This window comes from Acomys minous, assembly GCF_964271855.1.
Source record: "Acomys minous genome assembly, chromosome: 4".
Classification (NCBI taxonomy): Eukaryota; Metazoa; Chordata; class Mammalia; order Rodentia; family Muridae; genus Acomys; species Acomys minous.
In genome coordinates this window covers 16,557,526-16,580,809 of record NC_140486.1, presented here as the reverse complement: position 1 = coordinate 16,580,809, position 23,284 = coordinate 16,557,526, and the positions used below count along the sequence as shown (strand labels likewise).

Sequence of the window (23,284 nt, the reverse complement as noted above, 5' to 3'; positions counted from 1 at the left end):
TTTGGGGTATGCCTATGTGTTGAAAGATTGCTCCCCAGCTGATGGCTCTATTGATAGGAATGAACTGTGAGAGTATTGCCATCATCAATGGATTCATCCACTATTGATTTCAGAGTTGAACATCCCTTAGAAGTCAGGGCATACCAGAAAGTAGTAGCTCATATGCCTTTGAAGGTCATGCCTTGTCGCTGAGCACTTCTTGCTCTTTCTCTCTGCTTCTTAACCACCATGCATTCAAAGCTCTATTCCACTATACTCTGTACTGTGGTGCCCTCTCTCTACAGGCACACAGTGATAAGGCCAAGTTTCCATGAACTAAGGGCACAAAAAAAGTGATTTCCAAATATATCCTTTCAGGTCAGTGACAATGAGAAAACACTCAAATACAGACAGGCAATATCAACTATCCAAGTTGATTCCAGGCATATATATATATATATATATATATATATATATATATATATATATATATATATATATATATTGTTATAATGCCTTACAAACATTGGAAACATCAAAGTAGGATTGTTTTATTATATTGTAAGGTCATGAAACCTGGATTTCCAACCTTTTGTGGCCCTCTTACAGTTCAAGTACCATGCTGATATCCAAAATATCCAGTGATACTGACAGCTATCTGTAAGTTCAGAAATGCAACTATAGGTGGTTATTATTAAAATATGTCTGCAAATGTATACTATTTATTTGAGTCAAAGTTATCCCCTATTTTATGTAATATTCTGGTTTACAGGTGCCTTAACTACTATAAAAATTTCTATTTTCATTTCATCTGAATTCAATGTAAATGCTACAATTTAAATTATACTTGATGTTTACTGACGCAAATTACTTCAAAGGGCAGCAACAGTCCCTTTAATCTAGTTATTTACAAAACTTGAAAAGTCATGAGTTCAGGAAGGTTCATATGCAAAGCTAGTGAAGGTCCAAGAAAGATCACAAGTTGTGAAGCAAAACAAGACTCTGATGAAAGTGCATGATTAAAGATTTATAGTAGAAGTCTATATTTTTGTGGGACTTTAATCTTGCAAAAAATACAACTATGCTTAAATTTTAAAAGTTAAGAAAATATATTTGAATAAAACTGAGAAAAAGGATTCTTTTTTTCTTGCATGAATTTTTAAAGGGAGTAAATACTGTTTTCAAGGAAACAGTCTGCTAGTGAGACACTAACTTTATATTAGGATGATCTGATACTATATAAAACATTTTAAATATGAACACTCGTTTTTACAGCAGAGATTAAATATTCACAACAGATTCCAACACACGTCTTTATTAAATCAAGGTTTTGGTAGTAGTTATCAGTCATATGATATTTATTGTGGATGTTTAAAATATTTACCCAGTTACCATTGGTGATTGCTTGGAAACTAAAAAATAATAATGAATGAAGATAAAATATAAAATTTAATACATGAGCATAGATCTGGCTATTTGTTAAGAAAACTAAAGATGCTTGTAGTTCAAACATAATATGTAATCTATAAGCAGAAATCTGGAAAGATGATTAGTTATAAAAAACAAATTTAGAGATAAGGAGCCATTGACTGTTTTAAAAAGCAAACTAGTCCATTGATTTGTATCTATACAAACAATATAGTTAGAGTCATCTTATTTGCAAGGAGTTCCCATGAATAGATAAATAAATATGCTTAAATAAATACTTCAATTCCAAGAAAGATAGCAAATTTACAAACTTAAAATGTGAATGTCCTTAAAAACGAGAAAAATACATTTTAATGCCACAGAGATGCGTATTTTGAAAAGGAGATCCAGAGTAGGTAACTGTGACAAGGACGAGATTCACTATATTGGTAGGGGGAGGTCTTGAGATTCTGGTGAGAGTTCAAACAGTTCTATATTCCTTTTCCTTTGGAAATGAATGAATGAATATTAAATGATTGGATTTGAGGCTTTTTTGTATTTATTTTCAAACATAATTTAATAAAACAACAAGTTTAAGATACTTAAATAAGAAACAGAATATTCAAAAGCACACAGCAACACTGTGATTCACCCTCAAGTGCATCACAAATTTGCAATAAACAAATTTTCTACTTACATGGAGCTAAATGTGGACTTTGCTCTAATTCTATATTAGCTTAGGAACACAAAAAAAGGACTAAGATATCTCAAATGACATATTTAGTTTTGTAATACCAAATACTGAGAAAGTTAATTATATCTGAGTGAAAGAGCACAAACTCAGCTGGATGTTATGTAATTTATCTGTTACATACAAAGTTGAGGATATTGGATTATGTTTCACTTTTATTTTTGAAATATTCTTTTTCTCAGTTGTTTAGCTTTAGTTTGTTCTCTTTTTAAATAAAGCATGTTTAAGTTTTGATGCTCATATTTATTTTTATGATTATAGAATTAATATGTAGTTCTGAAAAATAAGAGTAAGTGATAGAAGATACCAATTATACGTTTGCTGTCTCTTTGTAGGCTATGACTATGAAATTTAACTTAACCTTATTTTCACAGAAGAATGTCATTATTTATTTTTGTACTTTACTATCCTTTATTTTCCTGTTCTCTTAAGATTATTCTAACACTGTCAGAGATCACATATTACTAGGTGTAATTACAGCATGAATTATGAAATTTCAGAATATTCTTTTGCATATCACATAACCTGCCTTATCGTATACCTGTCTCAGCAGAAATAACAGATGAGAAGTGTGTGTATCAACCACATAATTATCTTTAGGCCTGGGACTGTGGGAACAAACTAGGTTGACTTCATCCTGGATCCTTCTTAGGGGCAGAAACTCATCTGTCTGAGAATAATTTATTCATCAGATAGAGCTGACATGAAACCTCAAGTTAGGGTAGCCATGGGTCATGTTTCGTCCTCAGTGTGAAGATGGCTTTTACTTAAAGAGACTTATCTGGGAAGACACTAACTGCCTCTCCATTTCACCAAAAGTCCTCCTTCCTTAGATGGGAGGGTCCTATGGTGAGAAAATGACTCAAGTAACTCGGTCAAACTGGACGTCCAAAGCAACTCTGTACCACTACACTTCTTTTCTAGATACACAGGAGACCAAATTCCTTTCCACTGTCACATTCCTTCAGAGAACAGAAAAGACACCTCTAAAGTGACCAAATGGACTTGTCTCTTTCATCCAGATATAATCAACCTTCTCAGTGTCAGCCTCTTAAAGGAATAAAGATGTCATTTAAGATGTGTTGGTCTGTTTTATTTTCCAAACTTATACAGAATTGGAGCAAAGAAGATCACTGCTATTTAATGTGCAACCTCTACATACCTCACATAGGAGATCCTTTGAAGAATAATTGTTTCATGATTTTTTCCTTCAGTATGTGATGATTTTCATTTATTTGTGAATATATACAAACAGACATACATAAATATGTATTTATAGTAACATGTATGCATACATGTTACATACATATTTAAAGGCTTACACGTTTTACATGTGTGAATGTATGTAATTAGATTATATTACAGAACTAATATTGTATAACTTTATTTATTTCCATATTAGCATGAAAATTCTTTACCATAAAAAAGAGAAATAGTTGTGATACACTAGCATTGTTTTGCAGAAACTTATAACAAGAATAGGTAGAAATCCAGATCCTTCTCAGTATCATATTAATTTTGTAGTCTACTTGCATATACACTTCTGTTAGATTTTTCTGGAGGGAAGCATACCAAAATGTTTCCCTAAGAAAAATGGAAAATATATCATGGAGAGTGGGAAAATTATTTTTGTTGCCTCTCCATTCTGGATACTTTTAAATACATCAAAACATATATAGGTGTTTTATAATAGGTCACAGTTCACAAAGTAAATGATATGTCAGTCTGTGTGCAGATATGCATGGGCACACAGGGGTACTGTGGAAAATATTAGCTGGTCATCAGGTATCAGCACTCATGTAAAGTTAGCTGAGATGTCAACAAAGCATTATAGTACACTAAGTTCACGTAAAACTTGACCTCATCTATGAGCACTCTAAATTCCAGCTTATTATATTACCACATTCATCAAATGATCAGTAAATCTCACATTAAAAGGCCATTTTTCATCAGCACTGTCTCACTGTAATTTGACACTACTAATGCTTTACTTTCTTTGCTGTAGTCAAATAGAAAAAAATTATTAAATTAGATTGTCCCGAGATTGAAGGCTGCTAATATTTTAGCAAAAGTAATGCTATCTTTAAAACCAGAGAATTAACATAATTTACACATTCGTTGTTTTGAATGGAAGTTTTGATAAGAAAATAAACAACTCTATTGTCTAACCTGTCATCTATCCTAGTATCTCGTCCACATTGTTTAAAGTCCAAAGCAAAATGGATGCCAGAGTTGGAAGATATAGACACAGCTTAGAACTCACTAATATCTTCTAATTTCTACAGAACAAACTACAAACAGACTGTGTTCTTCCTGAGATTTCTAAAACTAGGAAGAGACTTTATTGAACAGGAACAAATTCAAAGCCAATAAAAAATTTTTGAAGTATACAGGAAAAAATAAATAAAACATTAGAGTATTTTCTCAAAGTGCACAATTCAGGTCAAAATGGGCAAAACAAATTCTGAGACCCTGATAAGATATTAATCGCCTGAGCTGGCACCACAGATCATTCTTCATTTTCATTCATGCTAAGGGACATAAATCCCTTTTAACTCTTTAAAGTACACTCTCGCTATGCAACTTTTCCTTAAATATATTGGATTTTAGTTGTCTGCCTTCAACATGATGCCTAAACTTAACCCATATTAATAAACTAATCTTCTAATCTTATTCAATTTAATGTCAGACAGTATTTCAAATATCATTGGCCTTTCCACTCACGTACACTTTTATATAATTTCTATCATTTTTATCATTTATTTTCTGCATGTGTAGTAGTTTTAGAAGTCTTCATTGTTACTCGAAACATCTGCTCATTAACACATTGGGAACTTTTCAGAACATCACTAAAATAATGAGAGTAAGGAGTAATAAATGTGGCTTTCAAACAATGAGCAAATATTCAGAGCCTGCATTTAACCCTTGTGCAGTTAATCAAAGTAGAGTAAGGGCATGTGTAGAGTACAGGGAACTTTCAACTTCACACTAATCAATGTGGGAAGCAATCAGTGAGAAGCATCTAAAATGTTACTGTGATTTATTTTGAAGGGTACAATGCAAACTTATCTCTTATCGCTGACTTACCCAAGACGGTGAGCTCCGCTGAGGCACTAATGTTCTCATTCTTATACGTGACAACACAAGTATAGGTTCCGCTGTCATCATCTGTCACATTAGAGATGAGCAAATTGCTTCCACCCAACAGTGAATACTTCTTAGACCTGTAAGACATAGGTCACGTGCAATGAGATGGCCCGCCAACATATCTGAGCATCAGGCTAGAATTCAGGAGTGCCGATGAATTCCACAAAAGTGCACATTGTAGAACTGAAGAAAATAAAATCCCTGATGTCATTGAGGCTTTATATGTCTCACTTATTGAACTAGTGTTAATTCAAGGTAAATTCGCATGGGGGAGGCTCTGTGTATTAATTCTGAGATTAACTAGATTAAATATAAAAGTAATGGCATTAAAAACATTTCCAAATAATCTAGTCTGATTCTGATTCTATCACTTTAATTTTAGTGTTTCAAGGCCAAAGAAATGGTTCCCCGGAGTGGAAGTCAATAAATATCTTCTACTCTGATGAATAGCTCAATGACCATTTAAAAAGTAACATTTTAACTGAACCAAGAGCATGTGACTGCATCAAAGTGGGGCTAAAACTGGACTTCCCGTATGCCTCATGACCTCAGACACATGACAGCATGCTGTAGCTTATTGTTGCCTAAATACTTACTTAAATTAGACAAAACGTAAACAGTAATTTATGATCTATGTACGTATCTAGTCATAGGGATTAAATGTGTTAAAAGGGGTAGGCTAGTCATAATAATCAATGAACCTAATTTCTTAAGTGAGACCCATTTGGTCAATGTGGTTCAGAGTTTGTATTCCATTCTACTATGGTCACGCTTTCTAACTCTCCTTTATTATAAATCCTTGGATAATCCAATGTGAGCCATGTTCTCTAGATTTATCTTCTACTTATAATAATTGGGATAGGTAGAGGCACATTTGGAACTAAAATATCTATGCAATATTTGCCATTGCAATGGCATGACACTGAAGGAACACTCTCTTCTCGACATTCACTGTTAATAAAATATAATTGACAATGAAAATTCTTTATGTGTATGGTATACCAAGATGTGCTTTTATGTATGAAATATGACAATCTGCACATATACATGTAATAGGAAATGATTGTCATATCAAGCTAAGTATTGTGTGTGTGCATAGTGTTATGAACATATAATATCTACCTTCTCATTGTCACATTCCTGTGATGACATCATTAAATATTCTTGCATCTTAATATTAATCTACTTTTTCAGGTTCCCTTCAGATTTCATTCCACGGGTTTTTACTTCTTTCCTCATCCCCTATACCCAATGGTTAAATATTTTTCATATATTAATCATGACAAGCATTTTGAGAAAAATATAATTATTTTCAGAAAACTACACCTATCAGAAAGTAAAACACAATAATAAAGACTTTTCAAGAGCCTAAGTGGGTAATACCTGAGTTGGACGACCTCCTCGCCCCGAAGCCAGGTGAAACTTGGTGGAGGATAGCCAGAAACACAGCACTCCAGGACAGCATCCTTTCCTTCAATGGCTACTACATTGGATGGTCTCTGCAGAAAATACAGCTGCCTATGCAAGCCTGGATCTGTGGAAAGGAAACATAGGATCATATGTCTCATTTAAAATTTTATCTTGAATCATACATTTCATTCATTTGGTGCAAGATAGTGGAAAATAGGCAGCCATAGTAGCTGCAAGCCTTTGATCCCAGCACTTAGGAGGCAAAGGCAGTGGGTCTCTGTGACTTGGAGGCCAGCCTGGTCCACATAGTCTAGGATTTCAAGGACAGCCAGAGCTTCACAGAGAGAACCTGTCTCAAAACAAACAAACAAACAAACAAAAAATATAGTTGAGAGTTAAGTTTAAAAAATAGACATACACAAAGGAACCTGAATATAAAATTGTGGGTTTCTCCATTTCCAGAATGTAGAATCCTGACGTTATGATGTACTTCGGTGCTAAGAAATCAATTATACAACAAAAAGCACAAAGTAAGAACACCTTTCTTTTCATTATCTGAGTTCAAGAATAAGCTGGAGACTGGAGACTTCCCAGTCAGTGAGACAGCCTTATCCTTTGGCCTGAACTGTTGATCAATGTCCATCAGAGTTGGTTTGTTTAAGATATGTTACTATGTTTCTTCATTTCTACTAAAATCTACACTGTTTGTGGGAAATTTAATCAAGGATATTTTTAACTTAATGAATTAAATAGAATTAAGTTAGCAATGCAATAAACTCCAAACCAAATCTGAATGCACAGAAAGTGTGGTGATGAAATTCAAATCCAGAACAAACGTAAAAGGAGAGTCCCAAAGTGAGATTAGATGCAACCTTGCCATAGTGCAGGCTGCTCCTGACCTCATAGGAAACTATGTGGGAAGAACCTGGAATCCATTTAAACATGGTTATTGTCCCCATTGGAGTCAATCTCACACTGTTTGAGTGTGGAGTAATAACAGAAGAAAAACACATTGCTGGCTGGTAATGTTCAACAATGAGTACTGTGTATAGAAATTCACACTTTCTCTACCTCCCCACATCTGCCTCTGGTAGTTCCAACAACATAAATAAATAATCTTCACAATGAAAATATTTAAAGCGCTTTTTCTAAATGTGTTAATTGTTCTTAGACCAATGTTGTTGAAAAATGCCTCAAAACGTATGGAAATCACATAATGGCATATTTCATTTTCCCCTCTCAAGAGTGACTTTTCAAATAAACAAATGTGGTTTATAAGATAATATTGCCTAAAGAAAGTGCTTTCAGAAATAGACCAATCCACACAATGTGCATTTGTACATATCTATCCTTATAAAGGAAGACAATTTATTCAGACACCTGCTTCCAGAAATACCATTCATGAACATGTTGTACAAGGTGGCTCTGTTTCTTCCAGGTGAGATCTGTTTAATTTTGTTTTCTACCTAAAGGAAATTCTGCTTGGGATACTATACAGGTAAATTAGTTACCAACCAACAAATAAAAACTGCAACTAATATTATTATGCTTTATTTTATAAAAAAAAAACACAACCACCACATAAATAGTTCATTTTTAATACTTAAAAATACTTGCTATATCAAAAATCTTAAACAAATAAAACATGAGTAGTTTCTCAGTGTCATCAAGTGCCCACCTCCTGCTACCTTTTTCCCAATTATAAGTTTCTTACATTAGTAACTTACAGACTAATGTTAGCACAGTTATCAAATTATCTTCATAGTTTAAATTAGTGCTAATTATTTTATACAAACTTATACAAAAAATCAAGTCATGTAATTATCATTAGAATATGCAGTTTCTTTACTTATTCATTTTTCCTCTTTAGCCCTACTTCAGATCTTAAGGACTAACTAGTCATTTCACTACTGCTGCACCTTAAAGGATTAAAATGATTTGGATTTTCTCTGTTTTAAAGTTTTACCTGAGTAACATGATGGATTATAGGTTACTTAAATATTATTATTTATATTAATAATTACTAATCATATTATAAACTATCTTTTAAAACTGGACTTCTTAAACTTAACATTATATCCTTAACATTTCTCTACTTTGTGGTTTGGTAACTGGTTCTTATTTTTGGATAGTATATAATTATATTAATATGCCCTGTTTATTAATTTATTAGTTTGCCTATTGAATGACATTTTAGTTACTGTTATGTTTTATGTTTATGGGCAAACCTTATACTAATACATATAGATTTTAAGTGTTATTAAATAGGTTTATTTGACAATTTCACACATGTACAAAATGCATACTGATAACTCTCATTTCCCAGTCTCTTCCTTTCCCTTAGTATCTTATTTATTCCTTCCGCATCCCTAAAACTCTATTTATCATGTTTTTTGTTGTTGTTTTGTTTGTTTTGTTGTTGTTTAACTAGTCCAAGAAACTAGGATAACTAGTCCATGTAACTAGTCCACCAACCAGTCCAGCTGGTCAGTTATTGGGGGGCCGAGGGGGGTCGCAACCTGTAGTTAAAGACATGGGCGAGAGAGATGCAGAGCTCAAGCGAACAGTTGCTTGTCAAGAGCCGTTTATTGAGGGTAATGGCAGGCTTTTTAAAACCTGCTTTAGGGAGGGCGGGGGTATGCAAGGAGAGTAGTGGAAAAGTACAAAATCTTCTGGGTTGAGCCCCGGGAACATTTGCAAGGGGAGGGGTCTTCCAGGTGAGACAAAGCAGGATGTCTCTGTGGTTATCTTAGGATCGGATGGCTGTCTTCTCAGGGTTAAGCCGGATGCCTTGCATACCTAATGAGTGGCCCAGCAGGATGTTTGCTGCAAATGCTGAATGGGTGGGGGTCGGCCTCAGGCCGTTTGGTCCCTGGCAGTTGTTGTTGTTGTTGTTTGGTGAGACACTGAGTTTAACTAGGCCTACTTCTTTGAAGCTGTCTATTGGGGCCTGGTCAGCTCAGCATTTAAGTACACAACTGGAGACAATAAATCTCCAGACCCAGAAACAATCAGCAGTTCAGTAGTATGGGGCATAGCCCTGTGAGCCTTCCCCTTATATGATTGAGCATTGGCAGGACCTGTCTAGTATTGGGTCAATGCGTGTGATTGTAGTTATGAGCTCATACATGTTTACAGATGACCACAATTCTTCTGAGCAGAATTGGTTAATCTGGTGTGAATTATGATTAGCTTTGGAGAGAACTTCCAGATTTCTTCCAAAGTGACTGCACAGTTTTTTGCTCTCACCAATGATGAAGGTGTTCCTGTTAAGTGCCAGTATGTTTCTTAGACTTTTATTGTAATGGGTGTGCAGTAGTTTGTCTCAGTTGTCTCAGATACAGTGTTTCTCATGCTTTGCTCTCACTGTACATTTTCTTTGGTGAACTGTTTGTTAAAGTCTTTGGCTTCTTTTAACTGACTTGGCGTTTGTCCTTAACCACTGCTTTGAAAAAGTTCATCATGTATTTTAGAGATAGATCCTTTTACATGTGAGTTATGAACACATGTTCCTGAGACTGAGATAACGTGATATCTGAACAATTCAACATGCCCACTGGCCGTTGCTGTTATTGTTTCTGTTTCCCTTTGGCTATTATTTTACACAGCTAGGATGGTCTGACCATCCACATTTTCAAATGTATTATTCCTTTTTTTTCCCCCTCATCCTTAAAGTGAAAATTTTAGAGAAGCACAGGAAAAAAAAACATTTTAAAATTAGTAGGATACAGATGATTGCCAAGGTTACCTTTGTGTGATAGCACTACAGGTGGTTTTTATTTTCACCTTTAAATTTCTCTGTATTTTCTAAAGGTTTTCAAAATGGCACACAGTATTTTTAGAGTGAAGAGTTATTTTAAACTCCACTGCTGCAAGGTGTATAGAACTTTTACAAAGAGGAAAAAAATCATAAAAGTTGATGACTATTCAGGAAGTTGTCTCCTGTGCCAATATGTTCCAGGCTCTTCCCGACTTTTTCTTCTAACCAATTTAGTGCCTCTGGTTTTATGTTGAGGTCTTTGATCCACTTGAACTTGAGTTTTGTGCATGGTGAGAAATATGGGTCTAATTGCAGTTTTTACACATAGACATCCAGTTAGACCAACACCATTTGTTGAAGATGCTATCCATTTTCCATTGAATAGATTTGGCTTCTTTGTCAAAAATCAAGTTGTAAGACCCCCGACACGGCGGTCTTAACGCGGAGACCCCCACCAAGAACCAACGAGACCAAGGCTTCGGCTGCAACAAGCAAGAGGCTTTATTATTAAGGGGACGGGTACCCGGGCGTTTCAGTCTCCCAAGAGGCTGGCGCGCCGGGCGAGTCTTTAGGGGGTCCTTTATAGGGAGTTTGGCGGGAAGCTCGATTACAGAAGCGAAAAGCATAGTTACAGGGCTCTGATTGGTAAATTTAAATGAGGCGAGGTTATAGTCCGGTCATTAGGTGGGCTCTGGGAGCAGGGGAGTTTACCCGTTCTCTGGGCCAGGTGGCCATCCATAAATATCTTGTTTGACATGGAGCGAGGTTATGGCCCGGCCATCGGATGGGAACAGGGGAGTTTGCCCACTCCCTGGGCCAGATGGCCAACCATAAATATTTTGTTTGACAAGGACAAGCACGCTTTTATCTTTCTCCTCTGAGCTCCAGGCCTCATCTTATCTCGGGAACCCATTATTCTAGTCTTGCCTTGCAAGATAACGTTACTGCTGCTATGCTTGCTATGCCGGGTGCACAGGGGAGGGGGTCTTACAAAGTGACCATATGTGTGTGGATTTATTTCTAGGTCTTCTATTCTATTCCATTGATCAACCAGCCTATTGCTGTGCCAATACCATGCTGTTTTAATTACTGTTGCTTTATAGTACAGCTTGAGATCAGGTATGGAGATAACGCAGGAGGATCTTTTATTGTTCAAGATTGTTTTAGCTATTCTGGGTTTTTTGTTTTTCCATATGAAGTTGAGAATTGAACTTTCAATTTCTTCAAAAAATTGCATAGGTATTTTGATAGGGATTGCATTGACTCTGTAAATTGCTTTTGGTAAGATGGAAACTATGGCACCAGCCAAGGACAATATGTGCAGTAAACTTCAAACCTCTACTCAGATCTAGCCCATGGACAAGACATTCTCCACAGTTGAGTGGAGAATGGGGACTGATTTTCACATGAACTCTGGTGCCCCATATTTTACCATGTCCCCTGGATGGGGAGCCTTGGTGGCACTCAGAGGAAGGATAGCAGGCTACCAAGAAGATACTTGATACCCTATGAGCATATACAGGGGGAGGAGGTACCTCTTAGTCACAGTCATAGGGGAGGGGAATAAAGGGAAAATAGAAGGGAGGGAGGAATGGGAGGATGCAAGGGATGGGATAACCATTGAGATGTAACATGAATAAATTAATAAAATAAAAAAGTTGATGACTAAAACTCAAGGCAAATATTTAAAATCAAATGAAAGTTGTCCTTCTAAACTCCATAGAAGTTTTACGGAAAAAAATTGTGCTGATATGAACTTAAAATTATGGGTTACAATTCTTGATATCTAAACTGACTTTAATAAAAATAGGATTAAATTAGTAATTAATGATAAATGTCATTTGTGTTCTAGATAAATGGTCAGTGACTATTCAAGTCCCATTAGAGTTATACAGGTAATAAAGCATGTGAAATCTTTTCCTGTGATTTAATGAACACAATTTCATTACAGTAAAGGAGGGGTTCATGTGAATATAAGTTTTTGATGTTATGTTTTATACATTGGGTGACAGATTATATTGCTGTTGTAAGTTAAACTGTACATACAGCTCATATAGTTTCATATGTCTAAAACAATTTAAAATGAAATTGAAGAGATCTGTAAGTATGCTACTACATAGCAGATTTGGCAATTGTTCTGCAGTAAAACTAATAAAAAGTCACAGGTGCCAATGTTCATATTAGTAGTTACAGAGAAACCTTCTGTAATACAAAACTCACGAATATGTGCAAGATTATATGACTCGTGATTCTAAATTGATTGTAAAGTCCTAATCTACTTCAACTACAAAGCAGTTCAGTTTTCACTGTTGAAATGAAAAATGCTGGCATGCTTTCTTGTTTTGCTTTTGACTGGTCTGCCAGCCACCAACATGGCAGAAGAGTAAAGCACCATGGGAAGGTAAGAGAACACAAAGTACTTATTACAGAGTGATGCCTAGTTCTCCCCTGGACTGCAGAGATGCCACGGAGCACACGACTGGCATGTAGCAACTGCCTTTGACTATATGTCTCATATAATCTATCTACCCTTTTCACTTCTTTTTAAATGGAGAATTTGGACTTCTTTAGCTTCGTCAGTTATCTGAATTGGAGGGGGCTATTCTAAAATCATTGAGAAGAGAATTGCAATGTCAACCGAGGATCTGAAACTGCTGGCTGCTACTGACAGCTCCCAAGAATTCTCTTAAGGCAGCTGAACCTTACAAACTAGGTATTTCAAGAATAACATGATGTTCAAAGAAAAATAGTAGTGACAATAGTGATAATTTTTTACATTTGTATAAGTTTCCTTAATGAGTGAGTGGCTTGATTAAAATGTGAGCTGGTTTTAAGATGGTTTCTTCATTTCATATATTTCTCATAAATATTTTTGTACTGCATTGTATATAAATAGTCCAGAGGCGTGAGAGAGGCCAGGCCCCACCACTGAGGACCTCCCAGCTCATGGCTCCACCCACAGAATTCTCTAATGGCCTTCAGCGCTAATCCCAGTCCCTCCAGAAGCAAGTGAACAAGCTCTGCTCTACAGAATAAAAGGCCTAAACTCCGGACTTAAAAAACCATCAGTTGCCACCCTAGAAATCTCCTCCCTAGAAAGCTCTGTCCCGAAGTAACACTATGTAAACCTGATCTTCTGCTGCTTCTCTCCTGAGCAGAGGCAGCTACCCTCCTCTGTTTTTCCTTTACCAATAAATCTCTTGTGTGAGGTTTGTACATGATGTGACTTTGTAGTCTTTCTTGAGTCCAGACTGGCAGATACCTTTCTCTTCTTAGTTGTAACACTTGTAATGTTGAACACCCCTCCCACCAAAATAGAGCTTTAGCACTTGCCTTGAGAACCCCCCCCATCAGAACTTGCATTCCCCCTCAGAACTGTAACACGTCCATTAGGGAAGCCTTTCTTCTCAGAGTTGTAGTATCTACAATTGTCAAAGGCACATTCTGAGAGACTTCAGATAATTATAGAACTATAACATTATACCAAATCTCAACAGCCAGTAGATTAACAGTTTGTTGTGATGTCAGATCTCACATGGTATCAATAAACATTCCATACTATCTTAAAAAAAGATCCACCAGCCCATCTTCTACTTTGAATGGATCATTTCCTGATGTATGATTTTGTCACATCAGTCAATGGTAAGTTGGAATAGTAGACTATATTAGACAGGACTTCCAACTGTTGACATGTGTCATTATAGAAAAAAATGGAATTTGTTACTATAACCAGCAACCTCATCAAAAATGACTTTTAGTGCTGGAAAGCTGTCAAAAGCAGTCAAATGTATAAGTTTTTCAAAGTTCTAATTTTATCTTAGAATACTGAATAACATTCTTGGTATAAAATATTTTCATCAAGTCACTCATTCAAATTTTTCAATTTTGATAAAATATCCAACAAGTATCTGTGTTTGAAAAGACATCACCCTCCTGTTGATTGTCTTTTCAAGTCAAGCATGTGTTCCATATGGGGAACCAACAGAAAGTACCTAGTTCTTTTTGGAACTTAAATTATCATAGAAGTCTTTTATTTTATTTTATTAATTTATTCATATTACCTCTCAATGGTTATCCCATCCCTTGTATCCTCCCATTCCTCCCTCCCTCCCATTTTCCCCTTACTCCCCTCCCCTATGACTGTGACTGAGAGGGACTTCCTCCCCCTTTATATGCTCATAGGGTATCAAGTCTCTTCTTGGTAGCCTGCTATCCTTCCTCTTTACTGTACAAACTGCAATGCACAATGGAATCCTTCCTGTGCATTGTCTACTTTTGACCAGCAGAAAACCAAACTACAATATATGATAACAAGGATAGCGATTCAATGAGCTTAATAATTATTACAGCCTCATCAAGGGCATTCCTAGGCAGCATGGTGAAGCCTACGACAGAGATTGTAACACTGCTGTTTCAACCTCACAGTTTGTCACAAGAACCTAAAAATCCGTGACCCATTGCAATGAAAATTTTGCATTGTTTGATCATTTATGTTCTGTAAACATGTTTTTGTTTTAACTCCAAGTGTGGAAATTTAATTTGGGTTTTAGTTTGTGCACAGCTGATAAATGCCTCAAGTGGGGCATAGTCTTTGCCAGTTGGTAGTGGGGCATGGTCTTTGCCAGTTGGTAATGGCCTGCCTAGCATGGCATGGAGAGGGAAGTGTTTTTTGCCACCTGCATTAGTTTAATTCTGAAGATACTGAAGGGTATAAATACAAGAGCTTAGAGAGAGAGAGAGAGAGAGAGAGAGAGAGAGAGAGAGAGAGAGAGAGAGATGGTATGCAGAGGACTGAGAGAGAGAAATGGTGAAATGGTGGTAGCTTGGGGAGAGTAACAGACAGATCGGTTCATGTAACCCTTGGAGGACAGTGCTCCCAGGGAGAGGATGATATCACGATAGACCATGTCCTATTAGTACAAGAAGCACAGTTCCTATTAGTATAGGCCCAGCTTTGCAGCTATCAAATAGAAACTGATGATATGCTTTCCCTGCCCTCTTCCTCTACTTCCTTTCCGCACCTCTTGCTTTTTCTTCTCCTTTTCATCATTATTATCATTATTTTCATCATATAAAACAGTACGATCTTAAAAATGTCTAATCATTATCATTCAGGAAGGTTCTATTCAGAAAGTTATTTCTCGATCCTCTAGATTTGTACACTACAACCCTGTGCCTATGATTAATATATTCAGAAATAAAACCCAACAACATCCGTCAGAGCCCCAGATACAACGAGGTAAATGAAAGGGTTGCTAGTGGAGTTAGAGAATAAATTTGAATGGCATTTTCTGAAACAAAGGGCACTGTCAAACATTACAGTGGTCAAACGGAGCCGGAGGCTCAGTAGGAACAAGATGTCACTCTTCACATTGGTAGACTTTTCCCCAATACATCAGACCTTTGCTTGTGCCAAATAACTAGTTTGGCCATGTACATTATCCAACTGGAGCTGAGTTTTAGAGTAGAAGGAAAGTCTGTTATAGTTATTGTACTTCCCAGAACACAATGCTGAGGATTCTGGACAAGTAGGATTACGTGTTCACCCTGGTTGAAAGCCTCTTCTTAAGGGGACCATTTTCCAAAACCATTACCATATTTAGAAACTTCACCATAAAGTTATGTGCTGATTCTGAGGAATAACTGAGGCATAGAGAAATTAAATTATGGACTGTTGGAATCTGTGTCAGCAAGAAAAAAAAATCACCAGTTTTCTCAGCTAAAAAACTGTCACTATCACAAAAACTAGAAATGGTTTTAAATTTCATGGTTTCTCAATGTAAAATCGTTTACCCTATTGTATACTCTTTGGTGTGCTTTATTAAAGGCATGGTGGATGGATTATCATATACTTTTTGACTGGAACTGAAGGACACAGCAAGCTACTGTGGGCTGATTCTTTGCATTTCTGCTCAGGCACAGGAGTTACAAATTCATTCAACTTGACAGAGTTTTCTGTATCTGCATTCCCACCTTCATGTTAGCCTGCCATACACATAGTGGCTGCTTAGCCACTGTCCTTCTAGCTCAGGTTTGACAGGTCTGCATGTCTCAATAAAGCATACGCTGTGGTATAAACTCAGAGTGAAACTTTCTATGGCATCCCTACCAAGTCTTTCTTTAGATATTTTTTGAAATCCAATCTAATCTCACAGATCAAAAAAAAAAAACATAAAGTATTTAATAAAAAATAAAAATTTTAAAAATTTTGCTATGTGGTAGTAGCATACAACTTTTATCCCAGCACTCAGGACATAGAGGCATGTGGGTCCTTGTGAGTTTGAAGACAGCCTGGTCTACAGAGAAAGTTCCAGGACAGTAAGAGCTCCACAGAGAAACCCTGTCTCGAAAAAGTAAAATATAAAAAGAAAAATAAAAAAAATAAACATCTTCATCTGGCCGTAAACTGAGGGGCTTTGAACACTGGGGAAGCAAAGAGCCATTTCTCAGGGACTGTTCTTCACTCTGTGATTCTATCATTTTCCTGCCTTATTTACACTAATTGGTACTAAAAATGGCATTCCCTCTGTAAATACTCCTGCATCTGCTCATATTTCCTCTTTCTTTTTCCGAGAACGCACACTCATTGCTATTTGTAGCTCGATCTGCAAGAAGGAGAACATCTATTCTCATCACTACCTTATGGCTGATCCCCTCCCTTCTGTCTCTCGGGGAGATTTTGGTCCAATGATGACTGAAGCAGGTCTGAAGGAAGTGATTTTTCATTTTTAGAATGGTTTAATTTTTTAAGCTGACGTTAGGATTCTAGGAAACAAATGTTGCTATTATGAGCTGTCTATGTTAATTTAAAGAATCAAAAATCTTCATAATTTATATATGCATATGGAGAAGCATTTAAAGCTTTCCAGAAAAGCAATGAGGTTTCTTTTATTTTCTTTTTGTTAATCGAATACTTGCTTTTTATAAACAAAATAAAACTATCTAGATCTTTCCCTATTTATCCTATGTTGAATTAATGAAGGCAGAACTGTTACACCTTAGCGCAGAATATGCTTTTATTTTTCTCTAGGAAGTAATTAGTGTTTAACTATGGCAGTGAAAAAAAGAAGGCTTTCTGGTGATTTCAGTTGTGCTTTTTCTGACACTGCACTGATAAATTAGTTTTGTTTTCCACACACCCTCAGGGAAGGACTCTTGTTCATGTCTGAGTTAGAGAAGATTGCCTGGTCCTCCGCCCATTCACAGAGCACCGCTACCGTCTCACTTGTAGTTAGGGACACATAGTTCTATGGAAACCCAGGATCTCCTCTTGTCAAGAACCACCCATTCCTCCATTAAAGCTTACCTCAAGAAGCCTATTTTAGCTTTTTGTTTTACTTTTTTGGATACAGTAAATCTTTAGAGAATGGAAAGTAAAAGAAGACGAAATAATCAATATCTAATATTACTCAGGGTCAAGGGGAAAGTAGAAAACAAGTGGATTCGATGATAGGATGATCATGGGGACATGGGGGTGACAGGCAGAGTGAATCATAAAAAGCTCTTAGTAGTTGCCTTTTCGTGTAAAAGTCATGGACCGTCTGACATACCCCAACTGTAGTAAGGCATAGATTCAAAGTCAGAGAATGTATATTTACCTGCAGTAATTAAATTTACATTACTAACATATCAAATACTGATGGATCTAAAATGATTTTTAAAATTTATTTTATTTAGTTAGTTATTGAGTGTGTTTTGCATGCATGTGTGCATGTGCACAGTACATATTCATTGCCCAGTGGGCATTGGATACCCTAGAACTGGAGTTACGGATGGCTGTGAGCAAAGATGTAGATGCAGATGCGGGGAAGTGAACCTGACCCACTGTGTAAGCAACAAGTGCTCGGAACCCTGAGCTACTTCTCCAGCCCCCAAAGGGCTTTGGATCAGGCCCATTGAAGTAACAGCTTTCTCAGGTGTCTCACATCCACTAAGATGTGACTTAATCTCCTGTTGCTAATTTTAATATAACAGGATTGGTCCTCTCATTCCTGAGCTGTCTCAGACAAATTTCCCAAGGATGCTAGCTTCTATGTAGAAGAAGGCCACAGAGTGTCATGAATCTTCATCAGCTGGACACAATGAAAGGCATTTGACCATTTGTTGTGGAAATTTTGTTGTAGTGTACACTAAGGGACTTTTATTCATCTAAAAATAGGAAAAATGGCACATATTCTGTTTTGTTTGTTTGTTTGGCTAATAATTATTGTACGATTTTGATTGTCATGCACTTTTCAAAAACTGGAGTTTCTATGGCAAACTGGAACACTTAAATCCTTGAAATTCAGGATAGGGGCTGATTATTTGCAAAGTCAGATCACATCCTATCTCTTCTCTGTATAGACATTAACAAAGGACGTTAGTGTTGTGTGAATTGCTAGTGGATTTTGAAGACCAAATACTAGCAAACATACTATTTTTCCTCATTCTCATTTAAGCTAGCCTGGCTTGTTTCATACAGCAGGACATGGAGTGCTATGGGTTGAAATCAGAGAGTAATGAGATACTGAAAGAAAATACTTCCATGCGTCTGTGGTTTAGATATAAAAAAAGAAGGCTGGAGAAATGGCTCAGAGGTTAAGACCACTGACTGCTCTTCCAGAGGTCCTGAGTTCAATTCCCAGCCACCATATGATGGCTTACAACCATCTATAATGTGATGTAATGCCCTCTTCTGTCATGCAGGCAGAGCACTGCATATATAATAAATATATAAAAGAAAGGAGAAGGCTAGGCAAATTAAGATATATAACTTCCAGGATGCTTGTATACCCATAATCAAAACAAGATAATAATCAGGAAAATAATCTTCAAATAAGAATCAAATTATTTAGCATTGAGAAAGCTTCTAAAATGCAAAAATAATTACAGTATCTGCTGAGGACTAGAGAATGCATTTGGCCTGTCAAATTTAATCTTTACAATCATTCTACAAAATATATCCTATCTCTGTCTTCATTCCACAAAATAATGCCTTAAATTAAGTAATTTGTTCTAAATTATGCAGCCAGGAAGTGTGAAACCAAGATTTGAACTTAATTTGATGTTAAGATCCATGCCCTTAATCATTTCTCATAATAACACATTGGGATACTAACTCAATCTGAGCAAAATCTTGGAAAATGGATTGTGGCAGACCATGTTCAGACCCTTTCATGCAGTTCAGATACATTATGGTGTATAGAAAATCCACACTACATGGAGCTTAATATAATGTACTAACAGAGTCCATTCTCTTTGAAAAATATATATGAGAGGAACACACATGATAATGCCCATTCATTTTAAATCTTAAAAAGGCCTTGTCCTATTTACAGCCTGATGTCAGAAAAAAATACATTCAAAAGTCTCCTTTACAAAAAAATTAAGTGGAGGGAAATCTTTTAATTCAGGTAATATGAAGTATAAGGGAAAATATCTGGTGATAGTTGAGCTGTACTTATAATTTGCGTTTTTTTCCTGTTTTTCTGGGCTACTTACATTAGAATATACATTACTAAACACTTGCAATGATTCCCAAGCATAGATAAATTTAATTCACTTTAAATGTCTAGGCATAAGATTTAAGACTCTCAGTATGCTGAGTTCAACTCTATATTCCATATTTTCATCTACTGGAATCAGATTTTCTCTGATGACCTTGAAGTAATTCGGGAACTCCAAATATCCACCTAGGAATGTTTAGTTATCTGTGCTCATTTGGAGCTTGGTATGTTCATATCTATGTCCCCTTCCTTGCTTTGTCTTAGTCAAGTACTTTCAATAATTAACAACCTAGCTTGGTGGTAAATTCAGAAATTAGATTTGGTGTATAGTTTACCATCCCTTGTAGAACATTGTTCTGAATATATTACTTAAAGATAATGTGGTTATGTTCCCTGATATATCTCTATCTTTTCCTGTTCTTGACTGTATTTTATAAATAATTGCTTTTATGTTAGGTTATTTTATTTGTTTGTCATAACCATATTTGTCCAATAGCACATACTCACTTCATGTCTCCAATACAGTTTGATCATTCTCAAAATATCTTATCATATATATTTGGAAGTCTGTGATCAGTGACCTCTCCTATTACAACTGTATTATTTTTGAGAAGTCATAGCAGAGGTGGCAAGCTTGAAAAATAAATATGATTTCCTACTGTTTCTATGTTTCCCTCTCCTTGGTCCTTGGTAATAATGAAGCTGGGCCAATTGCATATACTTGGAAGGAGTTCTGTGTTGCTTGGCTTAATTTCAAAGCTAGACACAAGTTCAGTAAGGAGGGACTTTTCATTGAAAGCTTAAGGAGGCTGAAAGGAGGACCTGTCGTACTAATCACTTAGTCAAATTTTCAGTACAAAGGAAATTTTTCTAGAAAAAAATTTAGGCAGTGCTCCTTGAGCTTATAGCTGACAAGATGGCAAAACAGTTGTTCTGCTGATGTGGAGTCGACTGGACAGAAGATCAATCCAGGCATTAAATTCCTTTGTGTCAAGCCATCATCTAGAACAAGTTCCTAAACTCCATCCAACTATGTGAAGGTAAGCATCGCGAGAAAGCTTTAGGTGAAAATTTGAAGGTAGAAATCATTGATTCGTGTGGTATACTAAAGGAGCCATTTCTAAGTCAAAGGTATAAATGGTGCTGTAAGGTACAAATGATAGTGTAAAAGATGTATTAAATTCTCCAGAAAAATCCAGGAGGGACAATTGAGGAAGCTGACTGTACTACCAGCTGATTTCCAACATATGTCAACAGCTTTCTATTCAAATAAGATGACACCTGGGACTTTTCATAGCTGAAGACAAATGCTAATACCTGGCTTCAAAGCTTCAAAGGCCGGGCTGTTTCACGAACTGGGCGCTAATATAAGTAGTAACTAAGTTAAAGGTAATGCTCACCCACCATTGAGAAAATTGGCTTGAGGACCCTTAATTATAGCACTTCTTTCTACTCTGCTTTTGCTAACTACAACAACAATTATGTGACAGAACAACTATTTGTGATATACCCTGTGTGGAGATCTGCTATTCACACAGGGAAAAAAGAAACAATTCTTACAAAGTATTACTCCTTATTGGAAATGATCTTGGTCACTGAAGAGCAGTTTCATGAGATTATTGTTTCCTGTTTTACAATATGACATCTATTCCACATCCCATGGTTCAAAGAGTAATTGTATGTCCAAAATCTTATTATTTGAAAAGCACATTCCATAAGGCTATTTCTGTCATACAGAGAAATTCTTTTGATGATGATCTATACAAAGAATTTCAAAAGTATAAAGACAGAGAAGTTTTGGTAAAGATTTACTGTTATAAATTCCATTAACAACATTCATGATTGGTGGAAGGTCACAATATTAAATAAATAGGATCATGGCGAAAGTATGATGCTCATGGTTGATACTGGGGAACTCCACATTTATGTAGATGAAGTTACCTCAACTATGGGAGGAAGAACAAACAAGCTAGAAACAGCAGGGGATCTTGGCAATGCGAATGAATTGCTACAATATCAGGACAGAGCTAACCTGACAGAAGATTGGATTTTAGAGATAAGCACAGGAGATGGATTTGGAGACAGAAAGATGCCGTGGCTGTTGCCCTATGAAAAATAAGTTTGTGAATATGATTTCAACTTAGTTGATAACACAGAGGTTGGCTCTGCTTCTAAAAGGAGGTCCACAGCTGGTAAAATGCGATAAAGCAGTCAGTTGGCCCTGCTATTGAAAAACCTTTCATACGGGAAACGATAACGTAACCCTCAGGTCAGGTCTGTCTAATTTTACGATCTTGCTAAAGCCACCCTGATCAGTGTCAGAATCTAAAGATTCAGATGGCCATCAACTTGGCTTGTCAGTTGGTGTGCTAAAGGTCTTGCTAGTCAGCTCTGGCTGGCCAGGTGATCACTATATATTTGAAGTGGGCTCAAGCTTACAATTCACCCACATCACCTTCCCAAGTTTTGGTATTCAGATTTCTAACAAAATAGAGTATTTTTTTTAACATAACACATATTTGTTGTTTTTCAGGACACAGTACTTTGGACATTTCTCAAGTTATACAATAGTGTTAATATAAACTTTATATATACTTGGAAACAAAAATATTTTGTATCTTGTGTTTTGGGGAGAATCCTATTATTCCAGTAATCTAGAAATGAATCAAAGAATTTTTTTGTGAAAGCCTGTAATTGATTTTTTTAATAAAAGTATTATTACTTGAGCCAAGTATGGTGACACACACCTTTAATTCCAGCACTTGGGAGGCAGAGGCAGGTGGATCGCTGTGAGTTCGGGGCCAGCCTGGTCTACAAAGGGGGTCTAGAACAGCCAAGGCTACACAGAGAAACCCTGTCTCAAAAAACAAAAAAAAAAGTATTACTCAAATATAATGTTGAATAACATATTAAGTTGTCATCTTTATTTTAAGGGCAAGGGTGTTTCAAGACAGAGTTTCCCTGTGTAGCCTTGGCCGTCCTGGAATCTCTTTTGTTGACCAGGCTGGCCTCGAATTCACAGAGATCCACCTGCCTCTGCCTTCCAAGTGCTGGGATTACAGGCACGTGCCACTCTGACTGGCTCTTAAATTGTCATCTTAATAATGTAAATAAAATTGTGAAATTATCTGTTCTAAGGCCACAGATAAAATAATAATAGAATGTTCCCTACTTTATTGGAAATAACATTAAATATTATAACAAAAAGATTTCAGAATATAGTATCAATCAGCCATGGAAAGTTAATACCTCCGAGTCTATAAAGGACCCTGCATCACCTGCCTATAGTTAAATAAATAAACAGTAGATTGACTTAGCAACTGACTAATTAAGTTAGATCATTAA

At 36.2% G+C, this 23,284-nt stretch overlaps 1 protein-coding gene across 2 annotated transcripts in view; it reads right to left on the bottom strand.

Moving 5' to 3' along the window:
- DCC (DCC netrin 1 receptor) overlaps nt 1-23,284 on the bottom strand; it is a 1,088,923-nt gene that overhangs the window by 533,672 nt on the left and 531,967 nt on the right. For both annotated transcript variants that reach the window (XM_084780514.1, XM_084780515.1), the window contains exons 4-5: nt 6,668-6,818; nt 5,225-5,361 (exon numbers count right to left, since the gene is read on the bottom strand). In XM_084780514.1, the coding sequence (XP_084636640.1) occupies nt 5,225-5,361; nt 6,668-6,818 (288 nt within the window). The remainder of the gene's footprint in view (nt 1-5,224; nt 5,362-6,667; nt 6,819-23,284) is intronic.